This window comes from Botrytis sinoallii, assembly GCF_014898435.1.
Source record: "Botrytis sinoallii strain Bc 23 chromosome Unknown BSIN_019, whole genome shotgun sequence".
Lineage (NCBI taxonomy): Eukaryota > Fungi > Ascomycota > Leotiomycetes > Helotiales > Sclerotiniaceae > Botrytis > Botrytis sinoallii.
In genome coordinates this window covers 492595-514744 of record NW_024066046.1, presented here as the reverse complement: position 1 = coordinate 514744, position 22150 = coordinate 492595, and the positions used below count along the sequence as shown (strand labels likewise).

Below are 22150 nucleotides of genomic sequence, written 5' to 3'. Positions count from 1 at the left end.
CTTATAAAAGCTAGTCTCCCAGCTGGAATTGTTGTACTAAAACAAGCCAGATTAAGGTTTGCATTTTGGCTTTAGATAGTGGATACACAATATCTACTTATAAACTAATTAAAGCTGTATATCAGAAAGAAAGAATAAGGTATAGATATTCTAAAAGATTTCAATATAAAACTGTAAAGAATGAGATAAGCAATCCCTGTTATCAAGCGTTCCAGACTCTTACAGCCTCATTTTTTTCCCAAGTGCTATATTGATCTAACGAATAATATAACAAAGAAAACGCTATGAAAATATTCAAGGAATAATAGGACTTAATTTTCTAAAAAAAACTATTTTGTATTTTCAAACAAATCTGAATAATACAATAAACATAATTACCGTGTGGGGTATAGCTTTGCAATCTACTATAATAAGTAATAGATCGATAGTGGCTATAGTGTGTATACAAATAGTCGTATGTTTTTGATATTGAGGCGATTGGTGTGTAGCGAGGACTAGAATACCTCCTGAGTATTATTGATTGTTCTTATCAGGAATGAATATGGTTATATATTAATAGTATCTCAATAATCTAAAGAATGTAAGGAAGCGTTGTTGTCTCTTTCAATAGGTATATCATAAGTGCTATCAAGCGATATAATATTATATATTATAATAAGTAATTTCTTGGGTATATTGAGATTGAGAGCAACAAGACAGCCGATCGCTTTGCTAATCAGGGTACAATTAGGCCGCTTGACTCTGAGTTATTCTGCTTCCCTATAATCAGTAATTCCCGTTCTGTTCTATGTGTTAAAATATCGGTATTCCGAGAATAAATAGTGAAAGGAAAAAAGAGGTCTGATCTTTGAAATGTATAATGTATAGAAACCAATATATAATATTTCGGAATCGGAAAGTCTTAAGCTTTTTTGTAGGGTATTATATAGGACTTATAATAATACGGACCGGATATAGTGACTTTGTAGCCTATCATATTAAATTCAATTACAAAAATAGTATGAATATTTGTATATATAGAATTGAGAAAGCACATTGCATTTCTTTTAATGTTCAATTAATAATTGGATGTATAATAATTGGCCACTTGTACTAAATCGATTTCGATTCGAAGGGAATGCAATAGCATATATCAACCGCATCCTGCAAATATAATATAGCTTTATTAACCTTCTTACTAAATCCAGATTCTATATTAGGATATACTCAAAATTATGCGAAACTATGCGAATTCCAATCTGCTCCAATATCTCGAGGATAAGCTCTCCACCCCAATCAATCTAAGACTTGCACCGAACAGCCATAAGTGCTCCGAGCACTCTCCCGATCGATAACAATCGACCTGATCATCTGTTGATACTTGGATGATATATGAAACAAAACCTTTTGAAATAGAACCACAAATCCTTAGATAGAATAACTGTAGGATTGCCATGAGCGGTATTAAACAAGGGAATATCAAAGGCAATAAGCCCCTGATTAGTTAACATTACATTACTATAAGCAGCTGGAATACTAGCGGCCTGTAAGCCCGCTCCTTAATACATCTAGAATACCCCTTGGGAGATCAGATAATAGACGCTAATCACTATAAATAAAATAAATAAATAAAAATTGCATTTAATTGTAACTGTAATTGCTTACATACACACTTACATATATACACAATCACATATACATAATTAATATATAGGAGCGCTCTACAAATGCTTTACTCCTGATTCTATAGTTATAGATTCTAAGGATAAATTGTACCCTGCTCTCGCAGTTCTTCTAAGGCAAAGTGTCACAGAATACTTTTGGCCTATATTAGCTTATAAATGTATTCGACCCTGCTATATATCGAAAAGCAGATGGAAGATATTGTCTATTTATTGTTGATGGTTATTCTAGTTATATTAATATGGAATTCCTTTCAAAATATAATGAATTAAGATTATTATCTTAATTCTCCTTCCTTATTTATATATCGATTATAGCTTTTTGATATTGAAACCTTAGTGTCTTTTCGATAAATTATAGTATATTATTGAATAATTTGATGTATAATAATGGGGGGATTATTAGTATAATAAAGTGTATATTTTGGAGTATATTTAAAAAGGCTTGGGAGCTTATTTATATAAAATATAATATCTTATAATCCTTTAAAAAAACGGGTATATATTCTATGAATAGGAGTCTTACAATCGACTATATTGTTTTGAAAGCTCCTTTTACACTATCTATATCATTTAAAACTTATAGGAATACTCTTGCTATATTGTATATATCAAAAGCGATATATAGAATAAAATTAGAATTTCGTTATGCTTCTATCTATGAAATCACTTTAAAAGCTTTTTAAAGCTGTAATTATATTAGAAGCTGAGCTTTTATACAAAGATATAGATCTAAAGGTTAGAAAAGGTTTTAAAGCTTGAAAAAAGGAAAAGAGCTTGTTTAAAGCGTTTAAATCTTATTGGAAAAGAAAGGAATTGTTATATGGATATATATATAGTAGTAAGCTATCAGGAAACAATCCCTAATACTGTGCCTTTTGGACAGATTGCGTGTGTGGCGTAGTGATAAAGCTTACAACTCCTATTGTGTCCGCTTACGTAACAGAATATCAGGGATTTTACCTTATAGATATCGTTCTAGGATCTCTGATTTCGGGCTTTTAATTGGAACTGAGTGAACAACCAATTGAAAAGTGGATCGAATTAGGGACGAAGATGTATCTGCTTAATAATTGGATATTCTGAATTCATTAATAATGGATTATTAATGATAAGGGTATTGAATAATAGAAGAGTGTTTATTCTATTATTACAAATCATATAGTTAACTATAGTATAATATAATAGCCTCTGTACTAGTCTTTTCGGGATGAAAAAGGTTAAAGAGGAGGGCTCTGTTATATGGATATATATATAGTAGTAAGTTATTAGGAAACAATCCCTGATACTGTGCCTTTTGGACAGATTGCGTGTGTGGCGTAGTGGTAAAGCTTACAACTCCTATTGTGTCCGCTTACGTAACAGGAATAATGCGTTTTTATGGTTATCTTTTGCTATTATTAAAGCTAGAGTATATCAAGAAGATAAAGCACTTAAAAAGGAACAAGAAAAGAAAGCTAAGCTTTAAATAAAAGCTGAAAAGAAAGTTGAAAAAGAATAAAAAGAGATTGAAATAAAAGAGAGAATATTATAAAGAGAGATTAATTGTTAGATTATATATAATATGAAAGAGGAGATTAAAAAGACTTTAAAATCAATAAAATCTTTAATCAAAAGAAATAAAAAGTTTTCTAAAGCTTTTTCTATTATAGATTTAATATTGATAAAGATTATAAAGCTTTTTGATATTATAAAGGTTAATAATTCAAAGGGAAAGGAGGAGAAGGTTATATTGTGATCTAGTAGAGGGCAAGTACTATAAGTTTCATCGAAATTCAAAATCTAAAGATTTTATTATGTTTTTAGATAATATTGTATCTTATCATTTATCAATTAAATTGCTAGCTCTTTATTTTATAAATTGAAATTGTTATTAATTTTTAAAGTTATTCAAAAAGGGTAGTCGAGATTGTGCATATAGCAGGACGTGCACGTAGTAGGGAAATCGGTTATCACGTGATGCAACCACAAACCTTGACGACTGCATTACCATTTTTGATTGGGAAAGCAAACAGACGACCGTTACAACGTCGCAATCCAATGAGTTGGCTCTGTCTCGTACTACTCTCATCAACTGGTTGGCTTACGCCTAGTCCATCGTTTCTTATGAAGAAAGACAGTTCTCCAGGTCTTCGAGGAAGCTTTATCTGTTGAATCGAATTCAAGCGTTCATGATCTCAAAGATGCTCAATCATTGAACTGCAGTTCGTAGCACCCCAACATCATTACTTTTATCTTTCAAGAGAACGCTAAACGCCTCAATTGTTTCTAGAATCTTAGTGCTCTATTCATTCTACCCCTATTGCAAAATTATTTAATATGATCTGCAAAGGAATTATTCATATAACATTCCTGTATTGTTGCCTTCGCCATTGAGCTTCCACATCATCTAATCTTCTAAAAATTTCACCCCTTCGATCCATTGATCTTCTACCTCCAGTAAAACTATTGACCGATTCTTTTCTCCTCATCGATCCACTACTAGAATCATCTCTATACCAAGACTTTCCATTATTAAGAGCAAGGACTTCTTCTTCTCTTTCTTGAGCATTTTGCGCAACATCAAGTTCAGGATTCTGTGTTGGATCATTATCTGGATCTCCATCCTGTCCAGGATTTGCCATTTCGTACTCCATCAGCTTGATCAATCTGAAGAAAAGTACTGCCAGTCCCGCGCCCAGAAGTGGTCCAACCCAGTAGATCCAATGTTCTCTCGGAAAGTTCCAGACAATGGCCGATGGACCAAAACTACGAGCTGGATTTAAAGATGCTCCAGTAAATGGAACCGCTACCATGTGAGCAACAAAAAGGGCAAGCCCGATTCCGATAGGAGCAACGAATGTAGCTTTATGTTTCTCAACAGCTAACATTATGATCGTAAAGATCAAAGCGGCTGTAGTAATGGCTTCGATGACGAATCCTTGAGCCGTAGAAGTACCACTTCCAAGTGTGGTGGCAACTTCAAGTTGTTTTGGAAAAATCTCTTGCACGAGAATGGCAGCTAAACACGAAGCGCCAAGTTGTGTGATGACGAGAAGAACAGCACGGATTGGTGAGACTGCTTTAAGTATGGCAAGTGCCAAAGTTACCTATTATTGTTAGCTTTAAAAATTACTCAATTGTTATGTTATACTTACGGCTGGATTGAACAACCCTCCACTGATACGAAAGAATATCCACGCAGTAACCATAAGACTGGCTCCGAAAGTTGCGGATATGTAAAACAAGACTTCAATATCTGGTGGCTCACGCCCTTGAAGTTTTGCAACTTCAATACCCGCGTAGCCAAAGAAAAGAAAAAGTGTCGTTCCAATTAACTCTCCAATTACAGCGACGATATCTAATACAGTTAATGAAAAATTCCTAATATAACTGTGTAATCACTTACGATTCTTCCAATCACTATTCATCCATTTCATCCATTTCGTTGCCGGTCTTCTTTTTTTGTATCTTTGGATTCTATCCTGTGTCTGCAAATTTTGCATCCATGGTCGACTCCTACTAGCTCTCTTGTTTTGTGCCATGTTATCTCCATTGGTTAAACTGACAAACCCATCCTCACTCGTTCTGTAAGGATGTAACTCAGGGTATATTTCATCGACGACGGGATAATGTCTTGGGATGTCGTGTGATTGCTTAGGAAATTCGAAATCTTGCATCGGGATTGGCGCAGGAGTGTTTCGCTGTACCACTCTTCTTGGTGGTGGGAAACTACGATATCGACTGTCATCTAGACGGATTTGAATTTCTTCATCATGAGCTGATATAGGACTCGCTCGTAATGGTTGGGGATGATCGCTCATCAGCGGGCTTCTCATAGTCATTATGTTTATATCGATATATTATAAGTATTATAAGTCAGGAAAATAACCTTTGAATGGGAGATTAGAACACGTTATATGACTTCCGGACATTGATATGGTTTCCGAGTGTGTCACTTTTCTCCGTTCTCTTTCTGCGGCATAAGCATTGCCCACTCCATCTTCAAAGCTTGAAAGTTTCTTTTTCCCTATCTGAATCTTCATTCTTGGCATACCCAGCCAGGTACATCTCGGCTTCTGAAAGTCCAGGTTTCATCAATCGAAGAGACTTCTCAACGTTGAGTAAGGAAAGTTCATGCAAAGCCATGTCCATAAGGTACTTCCCTTAGGAAGTATTTACGCAAAACGTAAATGACGATGATGTCTGGAGAATTGGAAAGGCTTTTGCGGGGTTGAGTGATATTCGGCAACGATGGATGTTTGAGAGAGAGGCCAAGCGGGACGAGAGAATCTGATACAAGAATGACGAGATTTCGCACAGACATCCGGAGCAAAACCTCAATCGTATTCTTCAACAATGGGAATCTCAATTGCGGTTCTCCATCGGGTGCTATTGTGCGGGGAACGTCTTTTATCATGTAAGCTGCTCGTCGTACTAAGAAGTACATTTCATTTAAGTTATCATGGGAATATCTCAAGAGGAATGGAAGTCCACATGTGTCGTCAACCATGAAACAAGCAGCTGAGCTTTCCCAATTTACATACGCTTATTTTACGAACCGCTGCCGCTAATGCACAGGCGATGATTTCTTGTGGGTGGACGTCATTGTCTGTGCGGAACCTGGGAGATCGACTGATGTGAAACATCATTTGATCGTTCCGAGGAGACGATGAGAGATTTAGATTGCTGACGTGATGTTATTTTAGATCAAAGATTCATAGCATATCGGCACATCGAGAATTTTCTAATAATAGTGTATGTCTACCGGCAACGGGTGTGTTTGGCAAAGAGGGTAAAGAATGGACTAGGAGCATTAAGTCTAGATTCTTACCCTGATGATTCGATTGTTGAGCAGGGTATGTGAGTCCCGATCAAATATTGCGGTCAGAATCAATGGTATCAAGGTGTCTAGGAGTATGAACTGCAGTCCAAGAATCAAGATTATTAAATCCCCAAACTAAGTAGAATATTCAAATCATCTGCGATATTGAATCTGATTAGAAGATTGAACTATTTTCAAACTTCTGATTGCCTTTAGATATTCAAACCCTTACGTTGTTGAACTACAATCCGGACAGTCGGACTATTAGATACCGTAAGCTGCGGTCTGGAGTTTGAGATTGAGCTAGAACTATATTAAATGAACTTTGATGTAGTATCTGATTGACAACGAACATTTTTTGATTATTGTTCTGGAGCTTGAACAAATTCAGAATGCTAGATTCATTCAAGATTGGAAACTCTTCCATAACTCACAGGTCTTCAGACTTTGCCTACGTTTCAGACACTGGAAGCTGTTCAAACATGGAATTAAAATGATTGAAAATTGAATATTGAAAACTCAAATTTTATTCTACTAATTTTGACCATTGGAAACCTCATTACAATCAAAATTACACCATAATTGTATCTCCAGCACCATCCATGGCTCCATTCTCAATGAATCCAAGACCATCCATTTCCCGCAGCGTGTATTCTAAAAGATAACTCTCGTCAAGCAATTCTTCCATTCTCTTGTAATGTCTATCCGTATAAACTTTCAAAGCATCAATGACCTCTTTCAGACTCTTTTGTCCTTGTGCCCCCTTAACTTTAAGATTCGATAAGCGAGAAGCGGGATAACTTTTGACAAGAACATGTAGGATTCTTTGTGCGACGGATGCTGTTCTAGCGTTGGTGTTCCAATCACGGACTCTGAGAAGTAGGTTGAAGATTTGAGCATCTGTTAAGGAGGCTAGGACGGTATCAACAGCTTTGAGACCTGAGATACTTCCTTCTTCGTGAGTACCGGTAACGACGGTTGTGAAGATGGAAAGTAATCGTGCGGGATGATTGAGTGTAAGTGCAAGAATGATAGCTTCCCTGTAGCTACCAGCATGTATGAAGTTTTGTAACTCCTGCTCTTGCTCCACGAATTGAGTATTGGCCGCTTCCCTAGCAGCTATTGTTGCTGAGGTTGTGTCCTTCCAAAATGTGACAGTGGAATCTCCACTTCCTGATACTATCATGTTTGTTTTAGGGTGGACAGTGAGTGCCCAAACTCTATCTTCGTGATTATCTAACGTGCATTCTGACTCTCCGTTTGTTGCACTCCAAACCTTGACAAGACCATCTCCACCAGCCGTGGCTATTTGAACATGTTTCCTATTTCTGTCTTCTGGTGCTGGTAATTTCAACCATGCCACTTTGAGAACAGAATTAGTATGCCCTTCAAATGTTCGTAAGCAGCTGTAGTCGGAAAGATTCCATATCTTGACAGTTTTGTCTCCACTTCCAGTAAGAATTAAACCTTTTCCGGAAGCTGGACCGGACTCTCCTTGAAGAGTTGGGGTATCTTTTGGCGCGAACTTTACAGACCAAACACCACGACGATGACCACGTAATACACCTTGTACTTCTAACTCTTTGGTCGACCAAATTTTGACGGTTTTGTCTTGAGATGCCGATGCGAATAATTCAGAGTTGTGGTTAATGTCTAATGCGTTGATATCTTTGTCGTGGGCTTTTTTGGTTAATGAAGCTCTTGGTGCTTTGCCAGTCGCTGTCTGAGCTTGAATGTCCCACCGCTTAATAGTCTGGTCTTGAGAACCGGTCAACAAAAAGCTTGGTGGATGGTCCAAAGGTGACTTGTAAGCCGGTGAAGATTCTGGTGGTGGAGTATGAGGAAGTGCAATAGCACCAAGAGATTCGGCATGTCCAGTAAAAGTTGTATGACAAGTATATGAATCGTTTTCGGCATCGATACGCCAAAGTCTAGCAGTATTATCTTTAGCACCAGTGGCAATCCAGTGTCCTGACCAGTCAATATCTAAACAGATGATGATGTCTTCATGTCCCTTAAGTTGAGCGACATCGGCACCAAAATATGCGGCTGGTTTTCTAGAGTCGTTTTCTGAACCTTGGTTCAAGGAGACGATACGAATTTCTTCCGAATTGGTAGCTAAAACAAGGAGGGATTTATCAGGTAAAAGAAATCCTAAATCGATGATCTCGTCATGAGTTCCAGAGATTCGCTGGACTTGGGGCAGAGCCGGAATGGTGATAGTGGAATCCGCGTTTTCCATGGGAGCTTTTGAGTGAAGGATTAAGGTATGATCTGCTTGGATTGACAGAATGAAAGGAAGGTCGTGGTATGAGAGCGCATCTACAATGGCATCTGCCTCCGCACCACTTTTATGTGGTTTTGTGACCTCCCTACCATTTTCCGTTTGCCAAACTCTAATGGTTCCATTTGATCCTCCAGTATATGTGAACTTCCCGGCCTCAATAAATCCGGCAGTTTCCACTTCCTCAAGCACGGGTATAACTTTTCTAATCTTCCACGTCTTCGCATCCCACCACATTATTGTCTTATCCCGACTTCCGGTAAGGAGCGCATTTTCTTCTGGTGAATAATCTAAAGCTCGAACATCCGATACGTGTGAATCTAAAACCGAGGCACAATTCCTCTTGTAAAGATCCCAAATACGGACTTTACCATCTTGACTACCAGATGCAAGGCGGAACCCTCTCGCTGCTTCGTTCCCACTGTTGTCATCATCTGCTTGACTTTTTCGGCTCCCGTTCTTTCGGTTTCTTGCTAAAATGCCCAATTCCTCATCCCTACCGCTCGCAACCAATTCGAAGAAGTGTAAAGCGGATATAAGTACATTGGGGCCTCGAAATGTATGTGTGACGTAACCTCCGGCGATATCCCAAACTTTCACTACTCCATCTGCAGCTCCGGTTGCTAGCAGAGTACTCGTCTGGTCTACAGCTAAGACTACTACTGGCGTAGAATGCGGTTTAAGCGTTCGCAGAAGTTCGTAGTTGAGAGAAACATCAGAGGCAGGTGAAGGTCGTAGGGAGTAGATTCGCATAGACAATGATCTCGAACATATGATGAGATGGGAAGCAGACGGCGTGAGACTTAATGTAGAGATGACCTCTCCATCTCCTTCTATCCTAGCCAATTCCCTCCCTGTATTCAAATCTGTCAATAATGCATCCTCCCCGAGTGTTGTAGCAAGTATGCGACCCGTTTGGTCAAGTGCAACACTTCCTCCGGTGTAAATTGGCTGTATAGTATGCTCAGGTTCGAATGTCGTTTGGTAAGGAGCCTTGGTTGCCATGATGCGCCACAAGCTTGGTATCTCAATGTATGGCTTTATTATAATATTTGGCTTTCTTACAGGGTGCGATTTTGTTATATTTCCTGACTTTATTATAATGCCTGGCGCTCCTAGAATCAATTGGAGGTGAAAATGTTGATAACCAAAATATTTTTATTTTCACTTGAATCAAAAATATTTTGATGTTGACAGGGGTCGACGATAAGCTCAATCTTAGCGTTCTATATCACGTGGAGACGTGTATTCCTTCTCAATTGCGATCATAAACCTTTCTTTGAAGAGAAGAGTAAAACACTTGAATAATTTCATCAAACTCATCAGACCATGACTGTGTGATACAGAAATAGCTACTTGTAACCATCACAGTAGGAATACCATGCGTTGGTGCATGATATAGAGCATCTACAATCAGCAACCATGGGCAGGCTAGAATCATTGACTGCTTGGGCATTGGTACGTTAATGCCTTTCCCTTATTAGTCGCAGGCGGCCAAGTCTTTTCCCATACATCCAATTTATTATAGCTCTTGGAAATCTCGAATTTGTCAAAACGCTCGACACCCATGAAGCTTCATACTCACACATTCTAGGGTCGAACACCATATGAAGACCAAGTAATCTGGCCAACTCCACCAGATATTTCTGAGAGTGCTGGCTACACACAGATATATGATGAACATGGCCATCCAAGAAATCCAGAGACTAAACGGAGGGAACGAGAAAACATTCGTGCAGCTAATGAAGTGATGCAAGTCACGGGTATTGTTGAAGATTTGACTGCTGTGAGAGAAGCTACAATATTACATAACTCGAAGAAAATCGAAGAGACAATTAGAGGTCTAAGGATATTGGAAGCTGGCCGTGCTACACTACATGCTGGTGTCTGGGGTGCTATTGGGTTCAGGCGAAGAGTTTTGGTACGTCGATGTATCAATTGAATAAAGTGTCATGCTTACACGTTGAAGCTCTACAGATCGTATTCTGAAATTGGAATCCTAGCGTTGATCCAGCACGAGAGAACTAGGAGATCTGTCGCAAACCTATTTTTTTCCGGGCTTCCCACGGTCATAGCATATCATGTATCAGACTGGGTAGGCTGCTTCTTGGAAGTTCTTCTAGATCAAATGTTTGATGAAGATGAAAGAAGACTTACCTCTCGAGAAGTATGGGTCAAGTTTATGGCCGAGAAATGGTGAGTATCTATACAAACACCTAAATACTGACGCGACTGATGATTTGTAGCCTCAACTTAAGCTTTCATTATATCACACTACACTTAAGAATGTTTGCTATGTTGCATCAGTTTGGATTGGTCGAATATACTCAATTCTTACCTCCATTGATGTCATTGATTCCATTCTCAAAAGCATCACTACTTCAAGCACCACCTCCACCTTCAAGAAACATAGGTTCAATTATTTCATGGGCATTAGCTTTGCTTCGTTCCACAACCCCAATTGTGGCAGTATTGTTTCATGGAAAGTTCAAATATATCGTTTCGCGACTCTTGTATCGACCTATATTCAAATCTCTACCTCGACCAAAAGGAGATAGTATGTTTGCTGGATTTGGAGTCGAAGCACCAATACTGGAGTTTGACACCCCGGACGACCCCGAAGAGAGTCGCCCAGTTCGAGGCGGAGAGGAAGATACTTTACGAGCCCTTGAAGGCTTACCGGCGTTGGATAGAACAACACCTCGACCTCGGCGCCATACTAATGCCTCAGTGAGTGTTGATCCTGGTGAGGATGAAGACCCGCGACCGACACTAATCAGCTTTGACGTTGATTCTACATCTACATCAGCCGAACCAACGGTCGGTAATGGGGCATGGTCGGCTGAGCTACGAAGTACAAATGTTCCAGGAGAACCAAAAGTTGTCAAATATCGCAAGACTGGACTTACCATGCTTCCAACAATACTTGCCGCAGAAGGATTTAGAGAATTGGCCGCTTCCATTCTTATAACGCCACTTGAGGCTATAATGCTGCGATTTGTCGGTAGAGCATACGGGAATAAAGTTGGTATCAGTCTGGGCAACTTCTACGAAACAGGCGTCCAGATGCCTAGCTTGAAGCATTTGATCTCTTCATGGGCTTTCCAATTCATCGCAACGGGAATTTTATGGGCTGGATTCACATTTGTTATTGAGTATGTCGCAGATATGAAGAAATCAGAGCAACAAAGACCAACTTCCATAGAAGCAGACTTTGACTAAGATTATTTACCTGGTTTTAATATCGACGCTGGGAACTTTCATATAGCTGTCGTTCTTTGAACTGTATAATCGGACCGAGAGCATCCCCGCGAACATTCGATTGTTGGTTCCACAACTCAAAAGTTCTGGAGGTTGGGGACTGGAGACTGGAGTATTGGGGCAGCTGCATTATTTCACTCTTATGAGCTAGGTTGTCGCGTGGAAGACAAACTTTCGCTCTTGACAAATGGATATCAGGGGTGATCCAGCATGTGAGTTGCGGAATCATGATCTTCTGACTCGAATACGATTAACGCCTTGACAGATACAAGAAGATAAGTTGGGACGGTCAGGGAATACAATCAACAACGATTTGAGCGTGGTTCGAGTTTTATGGATCCAAAGATGTTAGATTCGGCCTCTTTGTGGGTAGTAGGAGATTTCCCGTTTGGCTTGATGCCAGGATAGATTAGCTTCCTCTGTTCATTAGGAATTTGGAAGTGACGAGGCAATACTTACGATGACAAGAGTTTATTCCAGGAATGCATAGCATAATAAAATTGACTTTTGGAAGACACCAAGAACAATTGATTGATCTGGGTTTGTAGAACTAATGTTTATTTTCCGGAAAGACGCGTCCGAATCAGATGTGAAAGCTTGAGTAAGCCATCCGAAAAGCTTTCAACGGCTTGTCTAGTGTCAAGACTTTGGACATGTGCTTGACTCGTTATAAGCCAAACAACAAGACCATACGAAGTGCGGGACAAGGAAGCTTGGGTTCAATAAGCTTTCACTGAAAAAAGTGGCTGATCTACCTAGGTAGAGTGAGCATGGTTACTCTAAGCCGAAATCCACCCGCTGGGATATTGTGGTTATGCGAAAACGACGACTGATATGGGATTCTTTTCCAACATGATTTTTGTGTCTGCTTCTCTCTGTGATGTACGACTAATTGGACTAGACAGTTCTATCGCCACTTGGCCATTTAAAAGTCTACCAGAGCGACGGAACTCCCGAACACTTCAACAAAACAATCATTGCATGGGTGTCAGTCTTCATAAAAAATTTTCTCGTCCTATCCGGAGAAGATTTTCGACAACAGAGCTACTTGGATAAAGTCCGTGCAATCAACAATTATCTTCGGCGTTTTTGTGGATGTTGTACTAGGATATCATGCATTTGATTAATGAATTTATCTTCCATTTAGTGCGAGAATTTGAGCGACTAACGAATCATGTTACTAATGATTCACAAGGGATGAATACTTATGCGATTTATCTCAACTAGTTTGGTACTTTCTCGTCTTTTACTCCAATCGGAATAACGGAAAAAGATGAACTACCGGTGAACCGCCAGATGCCGGTCGAGGCATTCCTCTACGCATGCGTGGCATGGTTGCATGCTTAAAAATCTGACGTCAAATTGGTTTACGAAGGACTCATTTATCCCATCAACGCGTAAATACTTCTGTTCAATCATAACCGATATCCCTACATCTTGCACAACCCTGTATCTTGCACACTTTTATTTCTTTTTATATCAATATTCTAAATTCAATCTATAATCAACAAATCATTATAATCTCTTAAAACTTATAAAATAAATAGAATAATATATATTCTTTATTATAAGCTAATTAGAATATTAAATATATAAATCTAAATCTTAATTTTAAAAATATTTTTATTTATTTATTTATTTATAGTGATTAACGTCTAATATCTGACCTCCCAAGGGGTATTCTAGACGTACTAAGGAGCGGGCCTACGGGCCGCTAGCGTTCCAGCCGCTCATAGTAGTGTAATGTTAGCTAAACAGGGGCTTGTTGCCTCTGGTATTCCCCCGGTAATTTTAAAATAATTATATAAAATTCTTTATATTGATTTATTTAATATTACAAATGAAAAAGTATCACGCTAAAAGTGATATCACCGATAGCATTAAGCTAATTGGGTTTATATAGGCTAATTCTATCGTGACAAAAAGAATATTTATTGTTTGAAAAATTATAAATTCTAATATATTTTAATATATATAATTGAGAAAAGTGGTTTCTCTTATTAAAAATTCGAAATTATACTAATATATAATTCAAATTTTTTGAATTAATATTTTTTATAATAGAAATCAATTTTAAATCGATAATTTTATAATATTTTAAAAAGATCTTAATTTTATTTTGATATTTATATATTAATTATAATTAAAAAGTATAATAATTATATTTTATATTATAAATCTATATATAATTATTTATCAGAAAAACACTAATAAATAAATATACAATAATATAATATTTAAAAGATATTTTTGAATTTTAATTTTTAATATAGTCTTCTAGAGATACAGTTATTATTTATATCAACATTTAATAAAATAACTTACGATATCAGTTTAAATCGAATTTAAAAATTCCAAATTATGGACGAAGATTCTAGAAATTGGAGATATTTCTAATAAAAAATCTTTAAAAATTGAAAACGTATTATCATTTTCTTTTTACAAAAGGTTATATCAGATATTAATATTCAAAATATTTTAATGAATAATTTTATTTGCTGTATTCTTCCTTTTATTAATTTTTAATACCAATAAATATCATTTTTTATATTCAAATTCTATGAATAACTTTTCTATTATCCAAATGTTTTATTATAAAATTGAATTTAAAAAATCATGTTCTATTCTGTTAAATTTTATTAAAGTATAACCTAGTATTTTAAAACCAATTTCTGTCAATTATTTTTTATCTTCAAAAAAAATTCATATATATTTTTAAAAACTTTTATAAAACTTTAATTTCAATATTTTTTGAAATTTTAAAATTTATCTCGATAATATTAATATAAAATAATTCAATAAATTATTTTAAAATCTTATAAATAAGTTCTAATATAAGCTTTTATTGAATTATTAATATCTTGAATTAATATCATTATAAATCAATCAATATTTCATTTCATTTTTTAAATTTTTCAAAACTTCATTATTATATTACAATAATATTAAAGTTCTCATTAAATAATTTTGAGACAATTATAATAATATTTCGATTTATAATCTATTTTTGTTTTGATAAATAAAAGTGTGCAAGATACAGGGTTGTGCAAGATGTAGGGATATCGGTTAATTGTTCAAGCACAAGTTGTGCAATGAAGTATTGCCGAAATTCTACCAACCCACCAGTTTGAAAATCTCCACTCTCCGCCTCTCCAGACCCCAACAGACTCCATGGGAGGGGAAGTCATGAAATTTCTTGTGGGGAATCGAGGGGATTCTGCAAGATCTAGTGTGAACCGGAGACCCCAGGGGCAAAATTTTATTCAGGAATTTTAAGAATCTAGTCCTATGATCCAAGTGGCTGAACCGGTCTAGCGCCTGTTTTAGTAACTCGTTCCAAACTTTCAGACTTTCACTACCCTAAGATTGCGGAAAGAACCCAAAGTCAACATGACATCCTTCTACCACCTTCCCTTAATAGGTAAAAGTAACAGGTAAGCTCTCATCTGACAAGTTGGAAACTTTAATCCTCAAAGGGAATGTTATCGGTTGCAACTTTGGGATAAGATGGCTATTGAGATGCCTCGGGTCTTCAAATCATATATCTTCGCTCATTCCCCTCACTCTGCATATCCCCGTTTTCGATACCTCTCTAATTTCTTTTTGCGCCTTTCTATTTTTCTGAAAGGGTATTCTCAAATTTATCTGAGTGGACAGTTCCCTCATAACTCCCTTTCTTCTTCTCCCGGATATTTTTTAAACACATCATAATATAATTCACAATCATGTCAGATCTCCCCACAAAGGAGGTCGTCAATAATGGAGACGTCAGCTCTTCTCATTATAACACGCCTGCTAAGATGAGTGAAGAAAATGTATCAGATTTCGGCAACGAGAAGGGTGCAGCTCAAGCTCGTCCAGGTCATATCGGCCGAAGGGTCTCAGAGTGGGAGGCTCTCCAAATCGCTGCTGCAGGTGACATGGAAACCATTGATAACGAAGTACAAGATTTGGAAGCAGAGGTTACAGCTCGAGGCAAATCTCGTTCCGACGTATTCCAGTTGAAGTTCAAGGACCCTAGACATTACACTTGGTATGTAAATTTTGTGCAAGAGATTCAAGAAAATTTCTAACTGGTATTGTGCAGGTTATTAGTCGCTTTTGCCTCTATGGGAGGTCTTCTTTCCGGTATCGATCAATCTTTAATCTCGGGAGCAAATCTATACATGCCAGCTTCGCTCGGCCTCAACACAAGACAAGTTAGTTTGGTCAGTTCTGGTGTACCATTAGGTGCCGTCGGTGGTGCATTGATGCTTGGACCATTAAACGAAGCCGTCGGACGAAAACAAGCTATCGTATGGTCTCTATTCCTCTACACAATCGGAGCAGCACTCGAAGCCGGTGCCGTCAACTTTGGCATGATGATGGCTGGACGTGTTATTCTTGGTCTCGGTGTTGGTCTCGAAGGTGGAACTGTCCCCGTCTACGTCGCAGAATCCGTCGCACCCAAATATCGTGGAAACTTGGTCTCGCTGTACCAATTCATGATTGCGCTAGGAGAAGTTCTCGGTTACGTCGTCGCTGCTATTTTCGTCGGTGTTAAATCTGGTGGTTGGAGATACATGTTGGGATCTTCTCTCGTTTTCTCCACAATCATGCTTGTTGGTATTCTCTTCATGCCCGAATCTCCCCGTTTCCTTATGCACAAAGGACGTACTGCGGATGCTTGGGGTGTCTGGAGTCGTATTCGTGGTACAGATGAAGCTGCTCGTAAGGAATTTTTCGTCATGAAACATTCAGTCGATTCTGAGCGTGAGATGGAAGGTGCTCGTAAGAGATTCGCATGGCTCGACTTCATCACTGTTCCTCGTGCTCGTCGTGCGATTATTTACGCAAACGTCATGATTTTCTTGGGACAATTCACTGGTATCAACGCTATTCAATACTACATGGCCACACTTATGCAACAAGTTGGATTCAGCGATAAGGAAGCTGTTTTCATGTCGCTTGTTGGAGGTGGAGCCCTTCTCATCGGTACCATCCCCGCCATTCTCTACATGGAGAAATTTGGTCGTCGTTTCTGGGCTATTGCTATGCTTCCCGGTTTCTTCATCGGTCTTGTCATTATCGGTTGCTCATACCTCATTCCTTTGACCAACAAAGCGGGTTCCCAAGGTACATATATCACCGGTCTTATTCTCTACGAAGGTTTCTTCGGTTCCTACGCCTGTCTCACTTGGGTCATTCCTTCCGAAGTCTACCCTACTTACCTCCGTTCTTACGGAATGGAAACTTCGGATACCATGCTCTTCCTCTGTTCTTTCCTCGTTACATACTTCTTTGCTGAAATGCAAAAGGCCATGTCGAATATTGGTTTGACATTGGGTTTCTATGGTGGTATTGCAGTAGTGGGTTGGTTTTACCAGGTGCTTTTCATGCCTGAGACTAAGAACAAGACGCTTGAGGAGATTGATGTTATTTTCAGTCAACCAACCAGTCAGTTGGTCAAGGAGAACTTGAGAAGTTCGATGGTCACTGCTAATGACTTTATTCATGGACGATGGGGTAAAGTCTTCTCTCCTGTTTCTGAGAGTGATGTCTTCAGGAAGGAGAATGGACATAAGTCTGATGAGGGCGGAATGGGAAATGTTAAGCATGAGGAGTTGATGCAACCTGAGTCTTTGTAGATGATGGATTGGTATGGTCGTCGCAAATATGACAAACTTGTCACACGGGGATGATTTAATGCTTTATGGAATGATTTACAGGGAGGATATTTCTTGGATCATGATTTAATGGCATGAGATGAGATGATTGTATAAAAAAGTCGGATGAACGCATGATTGGATATGAAGGGAAAGGTTATATTCGGATGAGTAATGATTGATATGTAATAGAAATGATATCCCTTGATTTTAATAATACATGATACCTTTTCAATATTAGCTTCCTATGCTATTTTGTTTTTGTGCCATGTACTGTGTAAAGTCGTATGAATGGATGTGTAGTGTAACATTCGAACCACAACCTGACAATAGAAGTCCAGCTGTAAGGAGACATTTGAATTCAAGTCAGACGATCAAGAAAAGGGGTTATGGCAATTGACAGCTGATAGTTGAGATTCTTCAAACGTCTAAAAGCAACAAAAAGATTGAAAATAATTCAATCTTCTAATCGAATTCAATATCTTAATGTATCTGATAGTCCGAACTGCGGACTAACAATATGAAGATTTATACCAGAATAAAGTACTCATTAAGAAATACTATCTACTCAGCATATATAAAAAAGATACTTCATACCTCTCGCATTATGTTCAGATCCCAGTCGCAAATCCTCTCCCATTTTAATCTCTGAATCCTCAAACCAAACATAATACATGGATACACATAGCTTCCACCCAACGAAGCTCCTCGACCATTTAGCAACTAACGTTCTGTCGGGTAAAGGTCACTAATCTCAGAAATTTCCCACATCTTTTTTACTTTACACATATACATCATCTGATCTATTTTTCTATCTAGTGACAATTTCTCATCCTCAAATATACTTCCCAGACGATCAATCTTTCACAATAGGCTTGGAATTAGATCAAATTAATTAGCCCACCATCACCATGCGCAGTATCATACTCAAAAACCGAATGATTTGGAACAAATATATATTTACAATGATTTTTCTAAAAACCCAAGATCAATAGCTTAAAGTTACAGTCCAATTCCCCCCCTCCACATTCTCCACCACATACCTCCCACTCGTCGCATTGCCCGCGGCGATTTGCCGCGTCATGGCGACTTCTTCTCCATCTCTACTCTGCAAACTCATTGTTGCCGTTTGATTCGAATATGGCACGCTTATGGAACCCGTTGTTCCCTTTGGAGTCGTAATCTCAATACTGTCCAATCTCCCCGAGCTTCCCGACGCTTTAACTGCAAAGCTACCGAGATCCGTCTGAAATCCCGCTTCGATATCCGTCAATCCTCCGAGATTGGGCGCCACGCTCCAAGCTTTTCCCGCTGCCTCTGTAACTCTCAATCCCGCTCCATGGAATGTCAGAGCAGAAGTTGGTCCCGTACTCCAGCCATGCGCATGAGATACTCGCGGATCATTCGTATACGGCGCATAGTGTAAAGTACCATCCGTAGAGTATCCTTCTATAAACGTACTGTTCGTCATACGTGGATCGTCCAGCATGAAATCTCCCCACATGAATTTAATTAAATCGACAGCGCGATCGGCTCTTCCAGCCATATAGTGTGCTTGGATTTCGAAACTGGTGACGAAGGGAGATACGACATTACCGCCGCCTTCGGGAGCGGGAGCACCGTATTTACCCCAGCGTGCAGCTAGGGAATCGGAGACTTGAAGGGCTCGGGCGGGAGTGGAAACAAGGCCGGAGAAGATGGCCCATGCATTTCCGTCTTGTGGATAGAGTGTTGTTAATGGAAGTGTATCATTGTCTCTAAACAGATTTGTTGTGTTATCCCATAGCGCAACATTTGCAGCAGACTTGATACCAGCGGCGTATTCTGGCCATTTTGAAGTGGTAGGTGAAGAGTCATTAAGTACTTTTGCGAGTTTCGTACCCAGATTGAGAGTATAGTAAAGAATAGAATTTGCCTCGATATTATGACCACCCATACCAACTCGTAACCAATCAGGGTTATCTGGAGGAAGATTGGCCATTTGTGTCTCATCGATAAGACTTAAGGAGAAATTCATTCCCAATGTGAATTGTCCCCAATGTTCTTTCAAATACTCTTCGTCGCCGGTAAATAAATAATAATCGTGAATGTCGATCAGTGAATGGAGGTGATAGGTAAAACTCCAGGTTGAGATAACTGTGGTAAATGGAATACCGGCATATGGTAGTGCACCTGAAGAATTTTGAAGTACAAGTAGCGAATCAAGAGAATTCTTGATGGTTGGCATATCGTTGGTTGAAACGAAGACTGAGGGACCCGAAATTGCTATATCTCCAGGCCATACGAGACGATCTCTCTTGGCGCCATCAGTAAGAACACTGGTACCATCTGATAGTTACTTGTCAGTATTATTCTCGCAACACGGAAAGAAGAACATACTCGCAATGGTGTAATTGTTCCACCATGTTATAGGTTCTGTGATAGTGCTATTTGAAGTGATCACGCCTAGATGTACTAGAGAGTCCCCAGTTGTAGGATCAATAGTACACATATCATTAGTATAGGCTCCAGCGTACCATACTCGATTGACCTGATCGTCATTGCAGTGAAAGTAGCCTGTGTAGGCTCTGAGTTCGTTTTCTGCTTTGTGGGGTAAGGCAGTATATTGTATAGTCAGATTCGAAACTTCGACGGACCCGGTGGTATTGTGATAGACATTTAGATATCTAAATCCACCTCGTTGTTGTTTCTTTTCCGCTTGATAAAAGCCACCACTGGTGACTGGATACCACAAAGCTTCGTCGATTCCTCCATCGGCTGTAGCATCACATCCTTTGTCGCTGATCCACAGTGAACTTTCAGTAAAACTGATTCCAATGAATTGATCGCCGTCTCCGTCGATGGTGCCAACATTAAAGGAGACGATACCAGCAATATTCTTTCCAAAATCGTAGGTGGTAGCCGAAGAGGGACCGAATGTCGCTGGATTTGAGGATCCAGTAGCGGTCAATGCTTCTGCACTGGTAACTGAACCATTGATATTGTATACTGATACTGGTGATAGCGTTCGAGAATTTGGCGTAAGAATGTATTCTTCATATGGTATAGCTTTAGTTGATACCACACACAAGCCAAGAAGACTGACAGAAAAATATGAGAAAATCATCGTGGGTATTTTCGACATGAATCTAAACAGAGATGTATAAAGAACCCATGAGAATTTTGGCCAAGATTGAAGACCAAAAGCTTCCTGCGTAGAGACAATCAGCTCTGGTACACTGCCTTCATCGTAGCTATATATATTTCCAAATTGACCAAAAATATGTCATCTCGTTTTCAATTCTCGCAGAATTCGGTATAGCAACGGACGAAAGTAGGATTTAGTTCATCTTATTCAATGGAGATGCCCTTTAGATTTTTATTACCAAGGCAATTGTGTGGGGCTACACCGCCTTCTTTTCGCCCATATGAATGGGATGGGTGCCATTGCGAAGGCTCGCGGAGAAGCTCGTATAGAGGCTCGTAAAGCCCGCTTAACCCAATTAGATCGTTTAGCTCGCTTGACAAGAATCTCCCCCGCAGTGACATCCAAAATGCGGGGAATTGATGGGGTCGGCTCAAGGTCGGCTCGAGGTCGGCATATATTCTCAAAATTTATGGTAAATAGTAATCTAACCATAGGACTACGAGACTCGAGTAACGCTTTCCCGTCAGATGGTAAAGAGTGTAGGTACAAAAGAAGGAGCTAGACTGACATAATCATACAATGTATGATTAGATCGGTTCTAGGGCCCTAAGGGGTATGGATGGCACAATGGTAGTCAAGTCCAATATAATAAAATCCATTTTTCTACCATGTACTCGGTATTGCAATTGCACTCGGTATTTTAAGAAACGAACACTAGGCAAAATCAAGGCTTAGTACCTATCGATTTATAAGCCTACGAGTGGAATGATGATGTAATGTTTGATTTGTTAGACCAAGAGCAATGTTCAGGAAGGCTAATCAATATTTGATACAAATCTCCATTATGCTGATTTGTTTTCTCATATAAGTCTTTGAGGATTGAATAATCATTGAATTTTGGAAAGGGATGATTCTGATTCTGTTTCGGTTCTGAACATGGGAATTGCGAGGTGTCAGCACGGCATTAATTACGACAAGAGCGAGTATATTGACGTGCAGCTTAGTTTGATTGTCCAAGAATTGCAGGTGGAATCACATGTAGACAGCTAACTAGTCTAGGGTTTAGCACCATCTGACTGTTTACTTTGGAATCGGATGACCCGAGCATCTTCTTGTTTTCAAAATCAGATTCATGCATTGAAGAGTGTGGTAATGTATCTACTGTTGAGAGGACTTTTGGTTGTCTAGTTTGATTATGAAGAATAAGAATTTTATTGCATCTAGGAAATCTAGACAATGTATCACTATCCCCTTTCCAATACTTTCGATTGTTTGTCTTGATTATAAATCATAAAAATTCTATTATATGTAAGAAATCTAGAGAATATATTACTACCCATTTCTCTATTTGGTGCTTTCAATTGCCTG

General features: G+C 38.7%; 5 protein-coding genes across 5 annotated transcripts; 2 read left to right on the top strand and 3 right to left on the bottom strand.

Moving 5' to 3' along the window:
- Positions 1-4000: 4000 nt before the first annotated feature.
- EAF02_009348 (uncharacterized protein) lies at positions 4001-5485 on the bottom strand (the record flags this gene model as incomplete). The annotated part of the gene is made up of 3 exons (XM_038905396.1): positions 4001-4750; positions 4799-5001; positions 5050-5485. 3 exons carry the CDS (start codon positions 5483-5485, stop codon positions 4001-4003), a joined length of 1389 nt encoding a protein of 462 aa, XP_038754849.1.
- Positions 5486-7036: 1551 nt separating this feature from the next.
- EAF02_009347 (uncharacterized protein) lies at positions 7037-9754 on the bottom strand (the record flags this gene model as incomplete). The annotated part of the gene is made up of 1 exon (XM_038905395.1): positions 7037-9754. One exon carries the CDS (start codon positions 9752-9754, stop codon positions 7037-7039), a length of 2718 nt encoding a protein of 905 aa, XP_038754848.1.
- A 417-nt stretch (positions 9755-10171) lies between these two features.
- EAF02_009346 (uncharacterized protein) lies at positions 10172-11971 on the top strand (the record flags this gene model as incomplete). The annotated part of the gene is made up of 4 exons (XM_038905394.1): positions 10172-10207; positions 10344-10670; positions 10719-10945; positions 10996-11971. 4 exons carry the CDS (start codon positions 10172-10174, stop codon positions 11969-11971), a joined length of 1566 nt encoding a protein of 521 aa, XP_038754847.1.
- A 3764-nt stretch (positions 11972-15735) lies between these two features.
- On the top strand, positions 15736-17637 carry EAF02_009345 (uncharacterized protein; the record flags this gene model as incomplete). Its single annotated transcript, XM_038905393.1, has 2 exons — positions 15736-16043; positions 16098-17637. 2 exons carry the CDS (start codon positions 15736-15738, stop codon positions 17635-17637), a joined length of 1848 nt encoding a protein of 615 aa, XP_038754846.1.
- Positions 17638-18643: 1006 nt separating this feature from the next.
- EAF02_009344 (uncharacterized protein) lies at positions 18644-20761 on the bottom strand (the record flags this gene model as incomplete). Its single annotated transcript, XM_038905392.1, has 2 exons — positions 18644-19983; positions 20035-20761. The coding sequence occupies 2 exons, from the start codon at positions 20759-20761 to the stop codon at positions 18644-18646; spliced, it is 2067 nt and encodes a 688-aa protein (XP_038754845.1).
- Between the last annotated feature and the right edge of the window lie 1389 nt (positions 20762-22150).